The 25,402-nt window shown below is 39.8% G+C and overlaps 2 protein-coding genes across 2 annotated transcripts; both read right to left on the bottom strand.

The window, feature by feature from the left end:
* Positions 1 to 3,481: 3,481 nt before the first annotated feature.
* Positions 3,482 to 9,743, bottom strand: LOC120538249 (electromotor neuron-associated protein 1-like). The gene is made up of 2 exons (XM_039767701.1): positions 9,570 to 9,743; positions 3,482 to 3,591 (listed from the first exon to the last, which is right to left on the bottom strand). The coding sequence occupies exons 1-2, from the start codon at positions 9,724 to 9,726 to the stop codon at positions 3,482 to 3,484; spliced, it is 267 nt and encodes an 88-aa protein (XP_039623635.1). The 5' UTR covers positions 9,727 to 9,743.
* Positions 9,744 to 13,971: 4,228 nt separating this feature from the next.
* cart1 (cocaine- and amphetamine-regulated transcript 1) lies at positions 13,972 to 24,939 on the bottom strand. The gene is made up of 3 exons (XM_039764590.1): positions 24,709 to 24,939; positions 23,949 to 24,032; positions 13,972 to 14,259 (listed from the first exon to the last, which is right to left on the bottom strand). The coding sequence occupies exons 1-3, from the start codon at positions 24,835 to 24,837 to the stop codon at positions 14,152 to 14,154; spliced, it is 321 nt and encodes a 106-aa protein (XP_039620524.1). The 5' UTR covers positions 24,838 to 24,939; the 3' UTR covers positions 13,972 to 14,151.
* Between the last annotated feature and the right edge of the window lie 463 nt (positions 24,940 to 25,402).

Raw genomic sequence — 25,402 nt, 5'->3', positions numbered from 1 at the left:
GGACCTCATAATCGATACGTGCAAAAGAAAGTGTGAATCGCCTTAATATTATTTTGCCGTGGTGTAGAAAAGGGGTCCCGTGTTTGCACTTGTCTGGGCTATAGCGCAGGGGAGGAAGAAAAATTAAAAGTGCTCACTTTGACTTAAGGCAGAAGCGCAGTCAGCGCATCAAAGGCCGGCACAGCTATGCACGCGCTGGCTGCTCGACTTTTGCTGGGCAGGAGACCCCTTTTGTACACACGTTCATGATATCAAAAGTCTCAGCGTTCTTTGGAGGTAATTCATATATTATATATATAGCAAAATACCCGCCTACGCAGCGGAGAAGTAGTGTGTTAAAGAAGTAATGAAAAGAAAAGGAAACCTTTTAATAATAACGTAACATGATTGACATTGTCATGAGTGTTGCTGTCATATAAATGCCTGCCTAAATAAGTCACCCTCGCTTTGCTCTTACTTTTTTACCGTTCATTTAATCATGGCTAGTGGCGGAAAACTTATAAAATGGAAGGAGGATGGCTTTACCAAAACAAATATTGATGGCGAATCGATTATTCATAAAGCTTGAATTGGTGATCTGTTTTTCTGTGTTAACCTCATATTTTTCATACTTCTTCTCAAACTAAGGTGGTGCGAGGGTAAAATGAATCGGGATACGGTGATCAATGTAATCGGTGTACCAGGAAATCATGCATTGACAAAAGCTCCCTTTGCTTGTAATGCAAAGTGTGATTAAATGCATTATTTTTTAACGCGTTAAGGAGCACATGCATCGAAGCTTCTCAGCTGTGCTTGTGCTAAGAACGAAATGAGATGAATGGGAGGGGTGATGATGACGTGACTCCCCCACCCGCCTTAACTGTCAATCCACCACAAACACAGTCTCGAATTTGCATAAGCACACCCTTCACCTACAATTTTAACTTAGTTACAAAGTGATCAAAACTCGCTTATATCCGCGCCCTCTCATTAAACTTGTATCCCGCATTCCGTGGGCATGTGAAACGCCAGCGTAGCCTGTCTATGAACTTAATTTAAAGTTTAGGTTTGCACCTTGCTTTCTTTCCGAGGTAGCAGGACTCATGAATATGGTAGTATATGTCACTCGCTCGCTTCTTATTGTTTTTCGCTGCCTTCTCAATTATATAATGCAAGTTTTCTTAAGCGCTTTTTGGAGGTCTTCCTGATTTTCTACGCACTGCGTTGACAGTCAGTTCATGTGATTACGTGGGAGGCGTGATGATGTCACACGAAACTCCGCCCCCCACGTCTTTCCAGCTAAACTCTATTACAGTTAATGGAGAAAAATACCTTCCAGTTATGACCATTAGGCGTAGAATTTCGAAATGAAACCTGCCCAACTTTTGTAAGTAAGCTGTAAGGAATGAGCCTGCCAAATTTCAGCCTTCTACCTACATGGGAAGTTGGAGAATTAGTGATGAGTCAGTGAGTGAGTGAGTGAGTGAGTGAGTGAGTGAGGGCTTTGCCTTTTATTAGTATAGATTATCTAGTGTCTCACATTTGTTCATACATCATCACATCAACAGCACTTATATAAGGTAATTATGTTTAAAGGATGTTTTAACCATTAATTCTGTGAATTTGTCCACATACAACCAGATAAACTGGAGAATTGTTGAATCATTTTATACATGCCATAACCAAGAAGCCTACTAATTACTGGTAAAATCCTGACACATGAATGGGGCATGAAATGGAAATATCCAACAACAAAGAACATTATTTGAGTGTGCATCTGAACTCAGAAAAGACTTCTAGCTCTTATGGACTTGGCTTCTAAAAAGTACCACAGTATGACAATGTGAAATGCATTTTCTACCATGACGACTGAAATTATTGAAAGCTTTTGCCAGATTTTCATATAAAAATGTGAACTGCTGTTTAAAATTGTTATTTTAACTTAGAATGTAGACTACATAATTTTTAAAATACTGAGGCCCTTTGTTACACACATGTAAATTTCTACCATCAATAAATGTATCACTCAAGACACTGCAGCAAGACTAATCGCAAATGAACAGCACTTTGTGATATCTGAAAATCACTAGCACCACTATTTTCAGTCAGCTTATCCTGAGGATTACATTAGAAAGAAAAAAAAAAAATGAGTTTGGCTGATCACCGACCCAATCCTCAGAAAATTCTTCAAAAGCCTACTTGGGAATTCTTTGATGCTCCTAGACGAGCTCTGAGACATAATCCCTTCAGTACATTCTGGGTGTGTGCCTTTAACATCTCACAAAGGAAGCAACCAGAAGAGTATCCTAAGTAAACAATCAAACCATCTCAATTGGCTCCTCTCAATCTAGGTAAGGAGCAGTTCAACTCCAAGAACACAGTTAGCTTATGCAGTGATCTAATTCTGGTTACTTGTACTTGCAATCACAGTTTTGGTAACCATAGGTGAGGATGAGGTTTTAAACAGACACGTAAATTAAAAGCATAATTACAGGACTTAGAGCTCCCACTTCACAACCATGGTCATGTAAAATGATAACACAACTGCTACACTAATTCATTTGCCAAACCCACAATCTCCTTTTTCTTTTGTATATTTAAATCATAAACAGGTGAGGAGACAAGATGTAACCTCATCAGAGTTCAACACCTAAACTGAACAGACTTCAATTAATTTCACGTATACAAATAAAGCTCCATTCCAGCAAACACAGTGATAGATGGCATACACCAGAACCCTCAAACCCTATACTACTGTAGCACTTTTCACAAGATACTACAGGAAACTGTTTTGTTTTCCAAATCCACAAAACACATGTAGTCAAGAATGCCCAACCCCCTCCCCCCCAGATACCTGTGTAAAGGTAAAGGGTTGTTCCAATGTTAAATGGCAAGGACAGAATCTCCAAACTTCCTCCTGGATTTGTTCAACTATTAGATAGTACTCAGCATAGGGAGGCTAAGGTTTCATTAGTAACCGGAACAAAACATATTATTCCCATTCGATAAAAATGGGGACCAACACTCCCATCTGCAAGGCCAAAGGCGCTATTTCCATCTTCCACAAAACACTGAAGAGATGCGTTAGTCAAAATACACCCACAGTATTCACTGCATTCTGCACTTTCACCGAGACCTTTTTAAGCCAAAGCCAGGCAGAGCAATGTCCTTTCCTGAGCTGTTTAAAATCTAAAATTAAATCTCCACAGACTGTCCTTCTCCACACCTTAGCTTTCATTTTGGTAGCTACTGCCTTTATTAGTTTATGTCCAAGGACTTGCCTAGCCCAAAAGCCACCACTGTGTAAATCACTTAATCTCACTGAATCACAAGATGGAAGACTCCAGGCATTACTTAAATTCAACTGGCAATTCACCAAGTGTAATTTCATCCATAAAGGGAATGCAAAAAACAGACCAACTGATTTCAAAATATGCTGACATCACGGACAGCCAAATCAAATTTCATGTGGTGGAGTGAAAGACAAAAATGACAATTAACCTTACATACCTTTGACTTCTTCAGAGAATGTAGCAGTGTGACGTGAAACAAAGAGCTTCAGCTGTTCATCTAGGTTGCACTGAGAGAGGTCCACATCCCATGAGCGTATTCCTAGGGGAAGGAGACACTGTTTAGCAACAGAAAAATATACTGCACATATGGGTGAAATAATAGAGTATTGAACTACTGTGATTAATTTCTGAATCTAGTTTTTTTTCCTAGGAATATAGGTCAAATGCTGTGTAGATGTGTCACACTGTCTCAGACTATACATATAGCATGAAAATAAACAAGTCCACATTCAAAACTGTAGCCTTGTCTGTTTCAGTCATATCTTGAAAAACAGGGGTTTGTCACTCTTATTAAAAAAATCTTACCCAAGACCCGTTTTCAGTTCAGATCTATGACTATTTTATCACATGTTCTGACATGGGTTATTATACTTGAGGTTAATGGACAACATGTTTGGTCCATCTGATGGCATAGCAGAGGAACTTCAGCATTCACTACTGGTATATGCACATGCATTACATAACCTCCTTACAAGACATTTTTTGAGATGGGATAATCACCTCTCTGTTATCTCTGACCAGTTAGCATAGTATTTGGGGGTCTAAACCCATGCTATTTGTAAAAGGTGACTTAGGATGCAAAAAAACATGTTAAAGTGATCCAACAGAAATGCATTTATGGAAAAATAGCAAATCAAAATCCATCCATCCCTTCACATAACAACTTTAGCATTGATCCAAGTCACTAAAGTCTGAGCCTAACCAGGCAGGATCAAGCATACAGCCTTAATTAATTCTGGATGAGAAATTAGTCCCAAGATCTCAGGATGATTACTAACTTTCAATGTTTTTACCAATAGTGAAAATTAAATTTTCTGTAAATGAAAGTCATGTAAACAAACATATTATGCAAAAACCATAAATAAAGCATCCTATCCAGAAATCAAACATTAGCCCTAAGGTATGCAAATCCAGAACACTGTCAGCTGCATGTGTTCCCTATTATTAAAAGAACAAAATGGATGTAGCACATACATAAATGGGAGTAACTCTATGCTATAGTCCAAAGTCTACTTGATGAATTCAAGATAAAGAACAAACTCCTCCCTTGGTGTGCTACAACTCCCTTAACAGAGTACACAGAGTAGCTTAAATAAATTGTCTGTAGCACATTCAATCAGAGTTACTCACAAACAAATTCCACAGCAGATAAAACTGGACAAATTCATATAAATATTGAGATAGATATATATATATATATATATATATATATATATATATATATATAGATATATCTATATATCTATCTACAGTGGTGTGAATACACACCACTGATATATCTATATCTATATATCTACAAGTATATCTATATCTATATCTATATATATATCTATCTATCTATCTATCTATATCTATATACACATACACACACACAGACAGACTTATGACCATTGTAGTAACCATACATTATGTCATGAGAACCAGAAAATTATTCACTCCAGTAAATCACGCAGACTTTAACCCTATTAAAAAACACCTTTTCCTCTTGCTCATTACTGGAATTAATGCTCTACTGTCTGATTGAAACCAACTCTGTGATTTTAGAATTATAAAGACATTTTCTCTGCATGTGAATTGTCAGAATTTACCTCAGCCAAGGGTAAATGTTTTAGAAATATTATCAGAGCATGAAATTAATGTTTGAATAGGTGAAAATTTACAGCCCCACCATCCATGTTAACTATACTTGGAGGAACTACAGTTTTGGGGTAAAGATTCAGTAAGGTTTTTAAAACGAATTATGATTACTGTGCACTACCCAATCCACAGACATGGACAGCTTTGTTGGTATCCCTCAACAAGAAAAGAACCCACAATTGTCTCGGAATAACTTGAAACTGACAAAAGAAACTGGCACCCATTGTTGTTTATTCCGTATTGTACAAAAATCAATCTTTGCCTTAAGAGTTTTGATTCAACAGAATATTTCAAATAATACCACAAATGAAAATGACCTGGACAAAAATGTTGGAGCCCTTAACCTCATTTTGTTGCACAACCTTTAGAGGTAATCACTGCAAACAAGCGATTTCCAGGGCTCCCAATGAGACTTCTGCACACGTCAACAAGTAGTTTGGCCCACTCTTCCTGAACAAAGTGCTCAGCTGTGTCAGGTTTGCAGAGTGTCTTCTCCAAACTACATGTAGCAGCTTTTTTCCACAGAGTTGTTGCAACTTCCCAAAAAGCTCCAGTTTTGTCTCCTCTGTCCAAAGGCCATTCTCCCTGAAGCACTGTGGCTTGTCAAAATGCATTTTAGCCAATTCCAGTCTGGCTTTTTTGTGCTTTTCCTTCAACAGTGTAGTTTACCTACATCTTCTTCCGCTGAGACAACTGTCAATCAAAACGTGACGGATACTGATGAACCTTTACCTTGGAGTTCAGGGGTCGATTTTCTTCTTGTGGCTGCATCCAGGGAAGTTGGTTACAGTCCCACTGACCTTAAATTTGTTAATATTTGAATTTGTTGTCATTGAAATATCAGTCTGCTTGGAGATGGTCTTATAGCCTTTGCCTCTAATATGCTTGTCTATAATTTTCTTTCTGATCTCCTCGGACAACTCTCTTCTTTTCTTTCTCTGGTCCATGTTCAGTATGGGACACAATGATACCAAGCAGGAGAGCAAATATTTTTTCTCCATTTAAATAGGCTGAGTGACTGATTGCATGATTGGAAACATATGTGATACTAATAAAACAAAACAGGTAGTTTGAAAAATCACTCTAATCCAAATATTTAGGATCTTTTCTTGGGGTACTAACAAATGTGTCCAGGCTATTGTAGAATAAGCAATGCTTGCTTTGCTTTACTCGATGACATTTCAAAGGCATGCAGGTATACTTGGGACAATTGCTTTTCATTTAATTACTTTCAGGAGGCATGCAGAACTTTATCAATGAGCTGTAAGGATAGCAACACATTTGTCCATGTCTGCATGTATGTGCACATAATTTATCCACTGATGTTGTCTGAGCAGTAAGTCAAAAGCAAAAACTTACGAATAAAGTAGTAACACAAGAAGTAGTAAATACTGGTATTATTCAGGATACTTTCAATTACAATATCTCATTTATAAGGAATCTTTAAAACTTACATTTTTATGATATTTGCTTTTTTTGCATCAGTGTAGGTGGGAAACTTTACTTGCTAACACTTACTGAAAATTTACATTCAATAGGCAAGCAAAAATCTAAATTTCAACAGTTACAAACTTACTGATCCTTTATTTTTAATATCTCCTTCCTCTTCACAAAATGTAAAGATTGCCTTTGTGAAATTAAACTTCTCAGCTGAAAAATCAATCTGTTTATTTCAGAATTCCTGTAAAACCAATCTTTGATGTATTATTTCAATGTATCTAATATACATCAAAGCTTAGTCCTGAGCTTATCCCTGAATTAGCCATAGAACATAATGCACTCAGAAGTGAAGGCTGTATTCTAAAGTCAGTCAGTCATTGTCTAACCTGCTTAATCCTAAACAGGGTCGCAGTGATCTGCTGGAGCCTATCCCACCTAGCACATGACGCAAGGCAGGAGCAAATCCTGGACAGGACGCCAATCCATTGAATTTAAATATGTGCAATTTGTTTTTTCACTGCATTCATCACATTTAAGTTGTTCTGTTAATACATTTTCATTTGACTTCAAAACCCAACAATCATCACATGCTAAGCTTTTGCTCATTAGTTTTTTGTAACAAATCATGTGCCTTAAGCAGCCTCAATAGCTGCACTTTTGTGATTCCTTCCTGTTCCTAACAAAATACTTCATTACTGCAGGCGCATGCTTTACAAAGCAACATTATAATACAAGATACATAAATGTGTGGTAAATAAGGAACTTTTGAAACACTAATAAAATTTTATTTTGAAATACATGTACAGAGCACCTAATTTCTTCATTATTGTAGACCAGCTTCAAGCCAATATACAGGCTGTCAAATGTCACTACATCAATTGTACTCAGAGAGTGAATGTGAAGACTACATTCCCTTATTTGGCTTTGTACGGTGTTTTTACAAGAAAGCAATTCACCTTACCATCATTTTTAAATTCAATATTCTCAAAGCATGAATGCATTAACTATTCTTATTTCTGAAGTCTAGTTACAATGATAATAAATGACATTTATGTAACACTTTTCTAACCTATTCAAAATGCTTTACATAGACATTAGAGAACCACTTTAACCACCACCAAAGTGTAGTCTTCGCCTGGACAATGCAAAGCCTGCCATTCTTGCACCAGTACATTCACCAAACATTAGCTATCACGTGTTGAAGGGGAGAGAGCAATAGTTAGCCAATTAGAGATGATGATTAAGTTCCTGAATGGACAAGTCCATGGTGCACACTGGTAAATTAAGCGAGGTCATCAGAGAACATCCTACTCTTTTCAAAATATATACAGGGATCTTTTATGATCACAGAGTAAGGATCTCAGTTTTACATCTCATCTGAAGGATGATACCAACATTTATCACTGCACTGGGGCACTGGGATCCACACATAAGTCACAGGGTAGACACCCCTGATGGCCTCACCAACACCTTTTCTGAGTGATGATTACAATGGGATACAACTGGCAATAACAAAAGCTTTTTTCACTTTTAGATTGAAAAAAGCAGTGCGAAATCTCCAATCTACATTCAGTCATTCAGATATTTTACATACCTTGCATAATTTCCCAAAATCTGACCAGTGATTTATAACAATAATTTTATATATATATTTTTTTCAAATATAAATTAATCTCTAGTGGTCTCTTGTTATGGCTCATCTCTCTAGTATTTTAAAACATAGGTCAACCACTATTCCACTTGAGCAAACTTACACATTCATCACATATGATGACAGAAGATATTTATGAATGAACTTGGGGAAGATGATGTACAGTATGTATGGTATACCCACACATTTGGTGAGGATTATAGCAAAGCATATTTCTGCTCTTGCGTTTCCAGGCTTTAGGGCACACAGCCATGCTTCTTTGTTCCTACATGTACATGTCAGGCATCATGCATCTAGTGCTGACCTGTCTCACATAGTACATTGCCTGATTCTCTTTCTATTTTTGTGCCCATGTTTAATTAACTTAAGTGTTGGGGGGAGTCATGACTGTCAGTAACTGTGTAGTTTCAGTGGCTCATTGTTATTAAGCATTGGTACCAAAATTGATAAATGCTCCCCAACTTATCTTGACTTAGTTGGTCTGAACCAGAGTTGCACTCCAGCCTTAAACCGTGCTCATTGGACTACCGAGTCATTTTGAGAAGATGAAGCCAGAACTTCAGCACTCCCTTTTGCACTGTGAGGTTGTTTGGCAGGTGTTCCAGCTCTGCCTGGCAGCTGTTATTTTGGAAGCTTCTATGAAGCCACAGGATCTTCCTACAGAACTGACATGTAAGGCTTCTCTACAACTGCCATCTCTTAAACACTCGTGCACATCCTCCTCTCTGTCTTTTGCCATTGTATTTTTCTTCAAACACTAACAATCCCGGAAGTGTTTATATACACTCATCTCCTGAACTGTAACAATACATAACACTCATTCAATTTTAAGTGATGAGCCTTTCTCTCCATCTAATAAATGAACGCTTCATTTTCCGACTGAACCACACCCCCCATTTAAGGGGGGAAAAACAAAACTATTCCATCGAGATACATATCAGCAACTACTCCGTCAAGAGTTAAATACACATTCTTGCAGTTATAAATACCTTTCTCAATCAAAAGCACTCGTTCAGCACTGCACTCAATTAAATACATACCTCACTTTATAGTTTTAGGAGATTTACACACACACACACAGTTCGCGACTTTCAGTCAACTGACGTCCTCCTTCCCCTTTTGCTGTAAGATACACAGTAGAGCTACGAATGCAGATTTTTTTTTTTTACCCCATCTCTCTGCTCCGTTATAACCCCTCCCCAGTCCTTTTCTCCATACAACACACCGCGGATTCCGCCCGCCCTTCGCCGAACTGGACAAACCACCCCACTCTCCGAAGGCACACTCACCTCGCTCCACCGTGGCCACCACACTCTCCGGGAGCCCCGGATGGCTGTACTGACCCACCACTACCAGCGCAGAATACCTTCGCTCACTAAAACGTGGCTGCGAGGTGCGGCTGTGGCACACTACCGCCTCATCCCCACCACCTCGCTCAGTCGCCATGTTGCTAAGCTGCCCTTGACGTCACCCGCATGTCTCCTTATAAGTGGAGGCGGAGTCTTCCCGTCGGCAACCAATCAGCACCCTCAGGTTGTACGTTCAACGTGCACATGAGCAGAGCCGACGCCCTCTGTCTGGCAGTCGCGTGTCAGGCGTCTGGGTTGGGATCCTCTTCAATATGATTCACGCACCACCCCCCGCGAGCATTAAGATTATAAATCGCCCCCAACAATATGGAGCTTGAGGGCAAGATAATTCCTATAATCAGGAATGACTTTGCATTTCTTCAGGATGGAGAACTTCACAGTCATTCATCCTGGAACAATCTGAAGACCGCAGCATAACGTCGTTTCATTCTATGTTGACTGTTGTGAACGATGATAGCATTTTTCAAATTCACATCTCATTGACTGGGTTGTAGAAGAAATTGTCACCCACCTCGTCATTGCAATATTAAGGCCTTCATTAAGTTTGCGAGTATCCCCGCTAAAGTGGATGGCCTGCTTCTCATCTTCAGCTGCAGGCAGTGATGTTTTAACACACACTATTTCCCTTGGTGTTGTTGCAGACAGTGCAGGCATTGTTTTTATTTTGTAAGCTAATATGCCCCGTGATATACTTCTTTACACTGAACACCCAGGGTCGGATCAAGGGTACATGGTGCTCTTTGGCAGAGGTGTGTGGAACCTCCTCAGAGCTGTAGATGACATTAGAGTGCAAGGGCCCCCTTAGAGACTGGAGCAATGGGGTTCTCGCAGCCACATGTGAAATTGACAATGCCCTCAGAGATCAGAGGAAAGGGCGCACATAGTCACTTGTAAAATTAACAAGTGTGGTGAGGTTACCCTTGGAAATCATATAAATGCAATAGCAATGAGGTGGGAAGCTTGGATGGGAATTGCCCCCACCCCCACCCCGAACTCATGGTGCCCCTAGGTCAGTGCCTACTCACCCTGTGTCTAGAGCCGGTCTGTCTTCTAACTCAGATTGGTCCTTTATACTGATATTAGATTTGAGTGTTATTATTTGATGTAAAATACGGTACTTTGGTAGTGTTTGGTCAGTAGGTCACAAACCCTCCACCTGCCATCACACCATATTACTTCTTAGGACAGTCCCAGTGATTTGTGTGCTCAGTTTGTATGTAAAATACATATTGTAAACATATTTTCAATGCAGCTATGCACAAGAAATTTAAAAAAGACATTGGGATTAACTCAATAACATGACACAGCCAAAGAAATTGTAGCATTCCAATCTTATTAAAACATTTTTTGGATGACATAGAAATAAAGTATTAAACACGCTAACTGAAATTTATTTATTACTTGGTGGAGAAGCCTTTGTTTGCAATAACAACTTGAAGACACTTCCTCTATTAAGAAACACATTTCCCACAGTGTTCATGTGGGATTTCTGGTCATTCTTCTATATAGACTGTCTCTAAATCTTGATGATTCTGGGGAGGCCAGCTGGTGAATCTTGAGCTTCACTTTCTTCCAGGTGAGTGACTGGATCATTCCCAATACAGTACTTTAATTTTCTTCCTCTGGACCCACTTAAGAGTATGTTTAGGATTGGTGCCCTGCTGAAAAAAAACCCACCATGTCACATTTTCATTGTCTTCATTGCCCGTGTGGACAGTAACTGATTCTTCTCAAGAATTTTGCAGTATATGGCTCCATTCATTTTGCCTTCAATAATTTTGAACCTGGCGGTACCGTGAAAAGAGAAATAACCCCATACCATGATGCTTCAACCTCCAAACCTCACTGTAGGTATGGAATTTTTAAGGTCATATGCAGAGCCATTTCTCCTCAAAACATGATACATAGTATTGTTGCCAAAAAGTTTAATTTTTGTCTTATCTGACCACATTACATTCTTCCAGTAATCTACAGACTCCAAATTTTGTGTAACACACTTTAAATGAAGTTCAATCTGACTTTTCTTCAGTAACTGAGTCTTCTGTGGTAATCTTGCACAGAGAGTATGGTAGTGGAGGGCACTGCCTATTGTTCTTTCTGTGATGATTGTATTTGCTGCCTATCCTTTTTGAGGGGTCCTTGACTTGTGGGCTGCTATTCAGACTAACCTTCTGACTGTCCAACCGGAAATCTTGCAAGGAGCTTCAGTGGATGGCTGGTAGATGTTGGAGTGATTGTCCTTCTGCTTTAGGATAATGGCCCCAATGGCGCTCATAGGAGTTGAGAAATCCATCAGTGAAAAGGTCTTGTGAGAGATCTTTGCCTCTGCCCATCATGAGATGTTTCTTATGTGACAGTCTGGTAACAAATTTTTAGTGAACTTATATACAGAGGTGGGTAATCTTTTTTCAAAGAGTGGAAGTCCTAACCAACCAACAAGCACTAACCCAGCCGGTTCTTATTAGCACAGGTAAATAAAAATGGTTAATGGAATCAGCTGCTTTGGTGCCTTTTCTTACTGTATTCAATCCTTTTTTCTTGTATCATTCCACTTTATTGCACATAACTTTGTTATGGCTTGAAATCTTGCATTTTTTTCAGCAGTGTTGTTTTATTTAGTGGATACCAATGTCTGATCTAAATTGCATGTGCATAACTGCATTGGAAATACTTTATGTTTGATTTCAAAAATATGACATGATGAAACCTTTACTTCTCCCAGTGTAACAGACACCCAATGATGCATACAAACACATGCCATATGTAATTAAACAGAAACGTACACACACAGATTTACAGATCCAGACATGCAAAGCCATGCGAAAATGGAGTAACAGACTCAAGCACACCTGCAGTCCAAGAAATAGACACACTTACCCATGAACAAATGGACTGACAGGAAGAGGTAAAATGGATTCTACAGACCATTCACACAAACACACACATACATAGCCAAAAATACATAAATAGCAGCACAGATATAGATGAACTTACCAAGAATTTTCTTCATATTATTAGACATACTTCTACTTTACTAACTCACAATATTTTTAGTAGTCTGTTATCATGTACAGAGTGCATACAAGATGTCACACACATGCAAATGGGAGGCAGCTAAAGGGCTCAGGTAAGGACAGTTCTGAGAAATACCAGGATGTGGCAGAGTGCACTGGCTCTTTTTCTTCCTTGCTTGCAGGCCATTCCCGGGGGATTCCGCCTGGCTCTCCTGACATCACTTCTGGGACCGAGCCTATCGAAGGAGACCTTGCCGGCTCCGGCCCCTGTGATGTCACGTCCAGGCTTGAACCAATGGCTGAAGACCTTAATGAGCCCGACCCCTATGATCTCACTTCCTGTCTTCCCCTTTAAAAACGTCCTCCTTTTCCCTATACCCTCAGTTCTGTATTGGACTCGGTTTTGTGCACAGCAGTGCTATCATTTGAAAAGACAATTTGCAGCCAGGAAAACAAATTATACGGGTGGCTGCCCCAAACCTTGCTTTGTCTCATCATGACTTTTGTGACAAAGAGTATATTCTGTGGTAAATTTACTATGTTGTTGGTGTGGACATCCCACAAATAAGAACAAGGAGGGCGGCACAGCTACAGGCAGCCTGGTGTTATTGGAAAACTCTCCATCTATTTGCTGGTGGGCTATGTAAGGGCCGCGGGGCCAAAGAGACTAACAATTAGGAAAGTGTTCAGTGCAAAGTGCCAAGGATGCATTGACATATTTGTTATAGTGTGGTCTATGCTAGGGAATCCAATTTACCTTAAGCATTTAAAGAGTTAGCTGTAGCTTCCAAAAACCCCAAGTTCACCACAGTATGAAAGAATGGTGCTAACACTGTAAACAGTTATGTGGGGCAGCCACACATTGAGAATAATTATTTCCCTCAAGCACAGGCATAAAGCTGCAAAGACAATTGCTGAGAAGTCAATTGCATGGCTAACAAGCTGTGTAGTTGTGCCCACCTCAACACTCTTTGAGACTCACATACAGACATTCTAGGCACACAGACATCTAGCCACAAGTACACAATTTGGTTGTGGCTCTTCCCAGAGATGCAGTGGCTTTACCTGTAGACACACACACCTGCATGGACACAGACAAGAGTGTTTATTCATAAGCATGCATACACACCCATCAGTGCAGTCACTTGCACACAAGATCTCAAGAAAAATCTCAAGCAGCCTCTTCTGCAGCCAAACAGGCGGTGCTGATGAAGGTGACATTGTATATCACAGGTGCCCCTCCTATGTAAATTTGGCAGTGAAGAACATTGCCACCCTGTGTGGTGTCATATACTCTGTCCTCACATCCAGGATGTGCCTCTCAGGTAGGAGTGGCTGCAAGGTACACTGGTCCAGGCTGCTGAATTATTTAATTTTCTTTATTTTTTAAAGAAGTATAACAAAAACTTTGCCAGCAATGACGGCAGCAGTGGTTCTCTCTCACTGGTCTTCATTCTTGGCATGGACCCTACCAGATGGTGCTTCCCTTACAAGCACTTCAAGATGTAGAAGTTGCATGAAGTGCCACGTGGGCAGTTGCACAGTTTGCCAATCCTGGCTCCTTTCCGGACAGCACACTGCTCCCCAGCATCACACTACAGGGAATTAAAAAGGTTAGCAATGAGTGCAAGAAAGGCAGTGGAACATGTGGTAGAACATGAAAAATAAGAAGTTGAACTGATGTCAGAGGAATGAGCAGTCATGGGCATAGAAAGGAAACTAAAACTCCAAGTACAAAACTGAAAAAAGACGGGTTGAGAAAAATGAATCAGAAAGAATGGGAAAATGGGCTGAAGTCAGGCAATAAACAATACTAGCAACTCAATTGAGCTGATACCTATGGAATTAATAGCATGTCTGGAAAGAAAAAGATTAGATCTGGAAGGGAATGTGTAATCGACAAAAAAATAGTAACAGGAGCGATAACTCAAATAACTAGTTGGCGATAAGAAAGAATAATGGAAGGAGTGTAATTATAGTGACTAAAGCAAGAATAATATACAGTAATGTAATTACAAAAACCTATCCAGCTATCCAGGTCCTATCCAGCTCTCAGCAATACTCACCTCAATAATTGTGGGAATCAGAGAAGAAAAAGTATACGAACCCTTTGGAATTACTTGACTTTTTGCATTAACTGGTCATAATATGTGATTTGATCTTCATCTAAGTAGTCACAAGTATAGGCAAACACAATATTCCTAAGCTAATAGCACACAAACAGTTATAATCTTTCATGTTTTTATTGAACATGCCCATTCACAATCTGTAATGGAAAAAGTAAGTGAACTTTTGGATTTAGCAAGTGGTCGAAACCTTCTTTGGTAGCAATAGCCTCAAAACAATTGCTTACCATAGCTGAGGATCAGATCTAAACAACATTCAGGGGGAATTTTAGACTATTTTTTTTGCAGAATTGTTTAATCTCAGGCATATTCTTAGGATGTCTGGTGTGAACAGCTGTCTTGAGATCATTCTACAGTATCTCCATTGGGTTACGGTCTGCACTCTGACTGGGTCACTCTAAAAGGTGGATTTTCTTTTTTCAAGCCATTCTGTAGTAGATTTACCTCAGTGTTTATTGTTATTGTCCTGCTGCATCACCCAACTTCTACTGAGCTTCATCTGGTGGACCGCCATGCTGACATTATCCAGTAGGATTCCTTGATAAAGCTGGGAATTCACTTGCCCCTTGATGATAGCAGTCTGTCCAAGCCAGGGGCAGCAAAGCAACCCTAAAACATGATGCTCCCTCCAACTTTCTTCATCATTGGAATGATGCTTTTAGGTTGGTACATGGTGCCCTTTTTATGCCACATGTATTGCTGTGTATTCTTTCCAAATGATTCAACCTTAGTCTCATTAGCCCACAAATCATTTTCCCAAAAGTGTTTAAGGAGTGTAAAGGTGGTCTTGGGCAAGCTTCAGGTAGAATTTTTGTTAAAGAACATCAGCTTTCTCCGTGGTATCATGGATACCATCCCTGTTCAATGTTTTGCGTTTTCTAGACTCATGAACACAGATGTTAACCCGTTCCAGTGATTGCTTCAAGTGTTTAGGTGTTACTCTATGGTTCCTTATTACCCAACTGAGCATTCTTCATTGTGTGTTTTAGGTCATCTTGACTGAGTGGCCACATCTAGGGGGAGTAACTAGAGTACAAAATCATCTCCATTTCTACACAGTTTGTCTAATTGTGAGAGAAAGAATATCTGAGCACTTTCAAATTATTTTATAACTTTTTCCAGCTATATGCAAATCAATAATTCCTGATGTGGAGATCTTTAGATATCTTTTTTGTGAGGTATGCTTTACATCAGCAGATGCTTCTTATGAATAGCAAACTAAAAATGTTTGAGTCTTTTTGTATTGGTCAGAATAACTCTAAACCATACCTCCAAACTCCTTTCATAGGTTGAACTCCAGGTTTGCCAATTCAAGACCTTTCTTGAAGTCATCAGCCTAACATACTTTTTCCAGTGTGCACTATGAATGTCTGAATGATGTATTCAATATGTACAAGAAAAATAGAATAACTTGTAAGTTATTAGTTAAACCAGATTGTGTTTGTTTTTTATTGTAACTTAGATGAAGATCAGATCTTATTTTAAGACAAATATATACATCACTGTGGTTCTTTCCAAAGGGTTCATATACTTTTCTTGCTACAGTGGTGTCTTTGGACTTTAACTGAAAATCCACTCTTTATTGCAAAATAATAACCTTGACTAAGGTAAGAGCTGAATGTGACCAGTTAATGACTGTGATGTTTTCTTCTGCCTAATGGGATCCTCTGGAACAGAATTTATACTTTAAAAATGGTTATGACAAATCAAGAGTGGTTATCCTTAAGCTGACTACCACACAAGAAAATAGCACAAGAAAAAGTCCATAGAAGAACTATTGTATTGTATTGTATTATTGTAGGTTTTTTTAACTTAAAAAGTGATTAAAAGATGACATTATAGAAACATTTAAAATAATGAAATCACTGATTCGGATGAATGCCACCTTTATCTTTAAAACCTCTTAGTTAAGGCTAGGGTGTCGCAGATGTACAGGTTGGCTCACACCACTAGCATCCTGGATTCTAATTGGCCTGGCCACTCTTTATTACTGTTACGTACTCTTTGAATACAGTATTCTGTATTCTTCCCATGTCCTAACGTCCCACATGTTACGTTAATTGGTGACTTTAAATTGGTCCTGAGAATACATTTGGGTGTATGTGACAGTGCCCTGTAATGGACTTTCTAATGCCCAGTGCTGGAACAACTTGATCCTGAAAGAATGCAATCCTGAATTGATTCTAAAACAGAGAGATGGATGGTTAGAGATAAATTTCACATGAACGTTAAATGATATTTCTTCATATAGATAGCTGTAGATACATGGACCAAACTATCAAGTAAAGTTACTCAAATAAACACCTTAAAGACTACCATATCTCAATTTGATGATAATTTCAATAGAAAAACATGAGCTATTCACAAACCTAAAATAGTGTGATATTATTGTCTGGGCAGCTTTTCATGGACAGAGACTTGAAGGTTATTATTTTGTAAAAAATAGATTTTTTACACAATAAAATATACTCTGCATCTGAAAGTAATTATTAAGTGAATAAATTAATATGGAATTTAATAATTATAGCTCCAGAGACCCAGGTTCACAACCCATGCCTGTCTCCTTCCAGGTTTTCTCTGTGAAATATCATTTGATCCCATGTGCTGTGTTAAGTCGCCAAAGGATGCATCGACATGCCATCTAGCACTGATTCATACCTTCCACCCAATGCTGACAGGTTTTGACTGCTTTCATTAAAAAAAAAAAATATGGACGGATAGATTTATTTTCTACCAGTGAGGCATAACTGGAGTCCTACACTCAGTGTTTATTTCAGACTAGAGCACAAGAAAATAATTTATGCACCAGATTTTAGCACGGGTTTTCATCTGATAAATCAATTTTTGACAATTACATCCCAAAAGATGTATGTGTCAGGATGATAATCGGATCAACACAGCCATTGTGTATGCAGTATACAAGTGTAAGCTGCAATTGGCTGGTGAGGTACACCAAGTTTTTGTACTCTTAAAAATCCAGGTTCTTCAATGGTCTGCATGGCTCTTTACCGGCTTGTGGAATTATTTGTAGAACCATTGCTTGAAAAACTGCCATTTCTTAGTTGGAAGAGTTCTTTGCATATGAATTTGGTTCTTTGTGCTTTAAAAACTTTCTAATGAGTAAAAAAACCTGCGGTGGGCTGGCGCCCTGCCCGGGGTTTGTTTCCTGCCTTGTGCCCCGTGTTAGCTGGGTTTGGCTCGTGCAGACGCCTGTGACCCTGTAGTTAGGATATAGCAGGTTGGATAATGGATGGATGGATAAGTAGGAAAAACCTGAAATCTTTAATGTTTGGTAGGCAATATAACAGAACACTAACAGATTAAGAAATCATACTTATGCTATTGTATTTACATTTACTTATTTGGCTATGTCTTTATCCAAGGCAACTTGCAAAATTTATGATACAATTGGTTACATTTGTTGTGTTTATCCAATGACAGCACAGGCGCCTTGCTCATGGTCACACAGTGTGGGGTTTGAACCTGCCACCTGTGGTGTTATGGGTCCACAGCTCGTTGAGTAAAGGCCATTTTTAAATAAATAATCAATGTGCTCGCGGCTTAGTGAGGGGACGTTGGGCCATAGTGGGCCGTGGGACGATCCGTAGGGTGTGGGCGTTTCTCACCTAGTGCACAGGTGAGGAACTGCCCACATTCATGATTGTCCCTCGGCTAATGCTGCAGCTGCTGTGGCCCTCGTCATTTTAAAAAGAAGCGCGAGTCGGTTTTAGGGGAAGAAAAGAAACGTTCGGGAAGAGAGAGAATCGATCGGAGAGAAAGGAAAGGAGAGGACGGAGGTTACAGGGAGCGTGGAAGCAAGCGGTGCAGGAGAGAGACGGACACGCGGAGCGTGTGGTGAGCGCGCGATCGAGCGCTCGTGGGCAGCTGCGAGGAAGCTGGGTGTTAGGCCGACACCCAGGTGTTTGTGTAGATGTCGCTCCCGCTGAGCGATCTGGTAGCGGGAGTGACAAGGTGAAAGCGACGAGCCGCAGAAGGCCGCGGAAAGGCAGCGGAAGTCGGGAGGCTTGGTGGTGGAGTCCCCAATATGAGCGACCTGGCTATTGGGGTAATCAAGTCTCGGGGACTGGGATGAGTGCCATACCGGAGCCAGGGATCGGGAGGTCTCCAGTCTCGAGCGTGTGAAGTAGGAGGGCAGCTGCAGAGAGCGTCTTGCCTGCTGCTAAGCCCGTACGGGATAAGCAGGTGAGACGCATACAGAAAAGCACCGGATTTGTTTTTTGTTTTAAAGACTGCTTCCAGGAGAAGATTTTAACCTTCGTTTTTAAAGGATTGTTGTGTTTCTATTTATTGGTTTTACCCCACGTTCGTTTTATGGATTATTTAATGAACTGTGAAGAACTGCACTATTTATTGGAACACTGTTTTGATTTGTTGTCTGTTTTAATAAAAGCACTTTTGCACTTTCTACCTTCCCCTTGCTCAGTAATTTGCCTCCATTGACTAGCTCACTCGGCAACATTATCGACGGTGTTGGGTTCAAGGGTTCCCAAACATCAAAGGGAGTGTGGAGCCAGAACCCACATCGTCACACCACCTCAGGGTTTTGAAGTCCAAAGCCTTAACTCCTACACCACACTGCCTTCCTATAAAAGCATGACTGGCCTCCTTTAAGCCAGAAGTCAACCATCAACCTTAGGATAGCTAGGCTAACCACTACAGTCCTCCGGTCTACCAGCTGAGCTACAGTAGGTATGCAGCAAGAGTCCATTGAAAAATCATGTGTCGTTGCCATTGCACAGTCTGTTATCATCTAGTCCGGGTTATTGAATGTAGGAAGCCTGTTATGGATGTAAATAAATTAAAGTTCTTTCTGGAACCTTCATGTGGGTGGTTCTTTTTGGAGTCAAAAATGGCTCCCCTGTGGCATTGCTGTGAAGAACCACTCTGACACCTTTATTTTTAAAAGTGTCACTGCTTTAAAGTCAGTGCTTCTTGTGGCCCTGGACTGGAGACAGAGATTCAAAATGGATGGATTATTACATTATTTATGAATTTCCTTCAATAACTCTGGGGGATCAGCTGACATCCATTTGCTTGTTCAGTTGGTCCTATTGAACTGCGAGTAAAAAACAAAATTACATGGGTATAAATATTGATGAGGTTAAATGTTTAAATTTAAAAGGCAATGCAGCAGAGCCAATAAATACATGGAATGGATATAACAGAGTTCCACTGCAAAACCTTCAGCACTAAGCTAATTTTATATAAACTAGTGACTTACAACGTAAAAAAAGCAAAAAAACAATAGAATCCAGTTACTTAAGATTACAGAAGATTTCAAAGGACTTTTGTTGATTTGCTGTTTCCTTTTCCTTTAAATTAACTCAAAAATATTATTTCAAACACGCAGCCAGGATGTGCATCAAACTTCCAAGTGACATCGCCCTCGGCTTCAAGTTCAACCTCTTTGATGTAACTAATGTGAAAATTCCAAGAATATATATATGTGTGTGCAGATTAAGGCCATATTTCAGGTAGGTCATTTAGATGTGATTCTGTTATGTAACAAAATCTTGCAAATATGCTTTATTTAAAGCAGAATAAAGTGAACTCTTCACAGTGGATATGAAAAATGGAGATGTATTACATTAAGGAAAAACAATCTTCCACAAAAAAGGACTGTTATGGCATTAGGAGCTGTGGGCTTTTTAGCTTATCAGTATCAGTTTCCTCTTTCAAATTTAAAAGTCTAAAATAATCTCAACACAATCACGGACTAATTCATTAATTAAGATGTAATAAATGCCATGGCACTATGAATTATATTCTCGTTAAAGTCAAAGTGTGTCCACGGCTTTCCTCCCGTGCCCTCGATGTGTGTATAAAGGCTTGTTCATTAACTCTAAAAAGTCATTTCCTGTTGCTAACCATTTTGCAGATCATGTATTAATACTGCATGGCAGTTACAGGTCTGTCTACTAGTACTTCATGTTTATAATATACTGGTACATATTTATTGCATTTCTCATTGTTATTGCTTTACAGAGCAGTCAGAACAATGCAAATTATTCTTGCCCGACCTGAGTGTCTATGTGAATGCGCCCTTTCATGAACCAGCTCTCCGTTCAGTCAGGCACCAGCCCTCCACGGCCATGAATTGGGTGAACTGGGTTAGCACCTCCAGTCCTGTTTTGATCCAAAGGTGGCATGAAACTACTAGCGATTATATTGGGCTGTGGGTCGTGAGTTCTCCTTTCAGACAGTTTCATGAATGAAGATGTGCATTTGAATAACAGCCTCTCACGACCTTCTTGACATGAGAGTTTAATGGCACAATAGCCTCATCACAGGCTGGGTTTGGAGAAAAAGGTATGGTACTGCTCAGGTACATGTTGCAGAATGTTTTGCAGATAATTTTGTCTTGCTTACGTCAATCTCATTAAATTCGTTTTATTCCGCTCTTAAAAATAAAGGTGCTACAGAGGTTAATCAGAATAATACCATGGGGGAACCATTTTAGATTCCCAAAAGAACCATCTACATGAAGGTATGAAGCTTTTATTTAGATCTGTAACAGGTTCCATAAATGATTACACAATAACAGATTTATGAAATACCAAGTGTTCCTGATTTTAAAAGGACTTTTGCTGCTATAGCTCAGGTTTCATTGATCTGTTGGCATCCTGCACTTACTATACATGAAAGATTTCTGCTTTGTTCATATATATTAGGAAGCTTTTCAAAACACAAACTCCTTTGAGATGGATCTTTGTCAAGCAAGGGTTGTATTAAGAACTACACAACCAAGTAAACTGCCATTGTAAAAACACTATTTTAGGAGTAGAGCAAGAAGGGTCTAGCTGTAGCTTGCAATACTTATGACACACATCAGGTAATGCCCAACGTCAGTCACAAAACGCCCTTTGACTCAGGTAACCCTACTATAACCCTAATCTTAACCACAGTGTAATGGGGCCCTAATGTTATTCATAATCTAATGTGATTTGTGTTACGTGACTGACGTTGATGGGGTTTCGTGACCCAGGGGCATTAAATGAATGACCTCATATGTACTGCGGTCTGCAATTACACTCTGTTGAGTAGAGCAGGGGTGAAGTTATGGGGGTGGGGGAGTGGACATGGGGGCAGAGTGGGCTGAGGCACGGGGGTTTTCCCCATTCAGAAGCCAGGCCCCCTAAAATGCCCCTCTGTGAGTGACCTATATAAGTTCTAGAGGAAACCCCCATCCCAGACCTTTGATCAATCTTCAACCAAATGAGACTTTGACTTTCAAGGAAGACCCTTAACTCCTCAAAACATTCGATTCATTCACAATGAATCGAACCGTTCTAATCGTCAAGGCAGAACCCCTCCATCTGGAACTCGCCCCTGGCTTATAACTTGCCCACTCAAGTGGTTCCCTGTCTCCCCTACCCGTTAACAAGGTTTTGGCTGGTTCCAGGATCCCAACGAATCCCAATACAGACGGGCGTGAAGGGAATTTAACTTGACCAAAAATAAAAAAAAAACTCCAGATCTCCAAAAAAATAAAATAAAAATTAAATAAATAAATAAATAAAACAATAAATCATAGCAGGTAAGTCATATTTGCATAACAGACCAACTACAGTATCAACAAGTCCTCTAATTCGGAGAGCTCTTTGGCACATCAACGCTATCCAGCCTCATTTCAATTACTCATTTTTGTTTTCTACCACTTACTTTAATACCGAAGTTTGCCCAAAACGTTTCGAAAGTGTCATATTTAAACAAAACTTATTTTGTTAGATAGATTGATAGATAGATAGATACTTTATTAATCCCAAGGGGAAATTCAAGGGGAAATTCACATAATCCAGCAGCAGTATTTGATGCTGTTAAGCAATTTACCAGCTGTAATTCGTTTCTTTCAGTATAGTTTGTTCTTTGGGGCGATAATTTCGTGCCCTAATGTTTTATAAATAACATTACTTTTTATATAATGTTTTGGAGTGCATATCAAGAATACGAATGCGATTTTTGCGCTATGTGTAGTACTTAATTAATGAAGAATATGCCAGCTATTAATAATCATATGTAATGACATCACAAATTAACCTTATGCAGGCAACAACTCCTCCTTAAAAGCTTTTCTCACGTCTCTGTTGGATGGATCGACGAATAGATTATACATTTATAGCTTTTAACTCGCAGAACAGAAACATTACTGCACATGCACATCACGAAATAACCTCGGTACGAAACAAACTGGCGATTTATGTTCTGATCGCGTTTTCGGTCGCAGACGTCAAGTGTTCCTTGTGGTTTACAGGTGAAAAGCTTTTTGTTCCCCTTAGCTGTGCCTCGAGGTAGCTGAGCTTATTCCAGCATGGTTTGGGCGTAAAGCAGGAACACTCACTGGACAGCACGGCAGTCCATGGCAGGATGAACACAACACACACTCAAATCGCACAAATTTAGCTTTGGTATACCCGGAGGCGATGCGCACACGGGAAGAAAATGCAAAATCCACGCAGGGAGCAACAGGTCCTTCTTGTTGTAAGGCGTTATCACTACGCCACCCCACTTGGAACAATAACTGGAAAATAATTTGAACTTCCGAATTAACAATTCAAAACGGGATTTCAGTAGCAAAGTATTTATGTAACTTTTAAAGGATGCGTTTTACCGTTGCAGCAGCTGTTAGTGCATGGTGCAACAAACTGCATTTTAAACAATGTGAACGCAAGCCGGTAGGCCTACTGAGCAGATTTTAACTATTTGTAATAATAATAATAATAATAATAATAAGTTAGTGTAAATGTAGTTTGACAGTTATTTTCAAAATTTCTTCCATGTTGTTTGTTGTCTTATAAGAACAGTTATCTCGTTTTACCGTCAATTGGAAATAATAAAGGACCAAATGTGCACATCAGTTAAAACAAAGCTTTCAGCGCGTGTAGTTCTAAAGAAAACAAAATGTATTCAGTTCACTACCATGTGGAAAAAAAGGACGCAGTTCACTTCAGTTCGATTACAAACGATTCAGGATGATGCGGTATTCGTTTCGACCACTAGTGAAAAAGAAAGAAAAACTCACGCAGGTCGAAAATAAGCTCCATCGCAAGCTACACGTGAAATGCCTCTGAACAAAGTCTGATGAGCACGACCACTCAAACTCCCCTCGGAATTCAAACGAGCGTTTTGCTGGCACTTACCGAGGGTACCCAGCCCAGTTTCTTCTCCGCGGATGGCATTCTCTTGCTTTTCAACTTCTCCAGTACTTCTTGTAGTGCCTCGATCTGCGATGAAATAAAACACAGTGGGCGGGTATAATATGCTTATGTTCTACAGAGGAATTATATCTACTGGCTATGCTGAACGTAAGAAAGAGACAATCGCCCAAATAGACATGCTGCCTGCACGCCCTATAACAGAGAGCTTGGATCGAGTACTTTATCAGCGTCACAAATATGCCTTTCCGCATGCATCTTTTGTTCCCGTTCTAATGCGCAAGGAGGACAGTGAATTGCAAACATTTAATTTCAATGAGTTGTCCAATTTCCCAGGCAAGCACCCCGCGGCAGGTGCGTCTAGTGGTGTAAAGTGGGAATTTAGAAATGGGTGCAGTTATTTGGCGATCGTAAAGACTAGTGCCAGTCAATCTAGCCATACTGTTTTGAACGGTTATACATCATCTATACTTTTTCAAACGTATCTAAAACGTTTCAATTTGAGTTTTTTTTTTTTTGCTTGCTTTGCAAATTGCAAAATAAATTCTGAATCAAAATAGTTTATCGGCAATCAGCGCTTTACTTTATATATATATATATATACTGTATATTCTTTGACAAATAACCCGTCCACCTATTGTGGTGTGTGCATACATCAGGTGCACGATTATCTACGATCAATGCATTTAGCTTTTAAATGTTTTCTTTAGCCCTCTTATCCCATATAGCGCCTTTCATTCCTCACCAGCTCCTTCTCTTCTTGGCTCTTGTTAGGGGTTTCCAGTGAACGGAGCTCCACCGAATCTTCACAGCAGCCAAAGAACAGAAGGACAGAGGCGCCGAGGCAGAGGATGAGGACGCGGTCGCTGCTCATGTTGCTCAAATCCCTCTCTACCGGGAGTTACCCCGGGGCTACTTTTATATGCCTGGTTATTCTCACGTGACCAGACCGATGACTGTTGCGTTGGGGCCATTTCGATGATGTAGAGAACCGGAGGGCTTTACTGGAAAATAACCTAGCAGAATGGATTACGCTTTGAAAACTATTTGAAGAAGAAGAAGAAGAAAATCACAGTCACCTTTCCTGTCAAAATATTCCAAAAAATAATAAATAACAATGTTCAAAACACTGCACGGTTGTGCAGTGGTAACACTGGCTGCCTGGCAGTAATGAAAGCCTGAGTGGAGTGTGCATGTTCTCCCCATGTCTGTGTGGGTTTCCTCTGGCTGCTCAGGTTACCTGCCGCTGTCCAAAGACATGCATGTTAGGTCATATTGGCACTGCTTAATCCGCCCCAGTGTGTGTTTGACATGTGTGTGTGTTCACCCTCCTATGGATTGGAGCTGTGTGCAGGGGCTTTTCCTGCCTTGCACCCTTTGCTAATTTAGATAGGGACCAGACCCCTCTGTGACCCTGAACTGGTTTAAGTGCAGGTTAG

This window comes from Polypterus senegalus, chromosome 10, assembly GCF_016835505.1.
Source record: "Polypterus senegalus isolate Bchr_013 chromosome 10, ASM1683550v1, whole genome shotgun sequence".
Lineage (NCBI taxonomy): Eukaryota > Metazoa > Chordata > Cladistia > Polypteriformes > Polypteridae > Polypterus > Polypterus senegalus.
The sequence above is the reverse complement of the archived record's forward strand: the minus strand, read 5'-3'. Positions and strand labels throughout refer to the sequence as shown.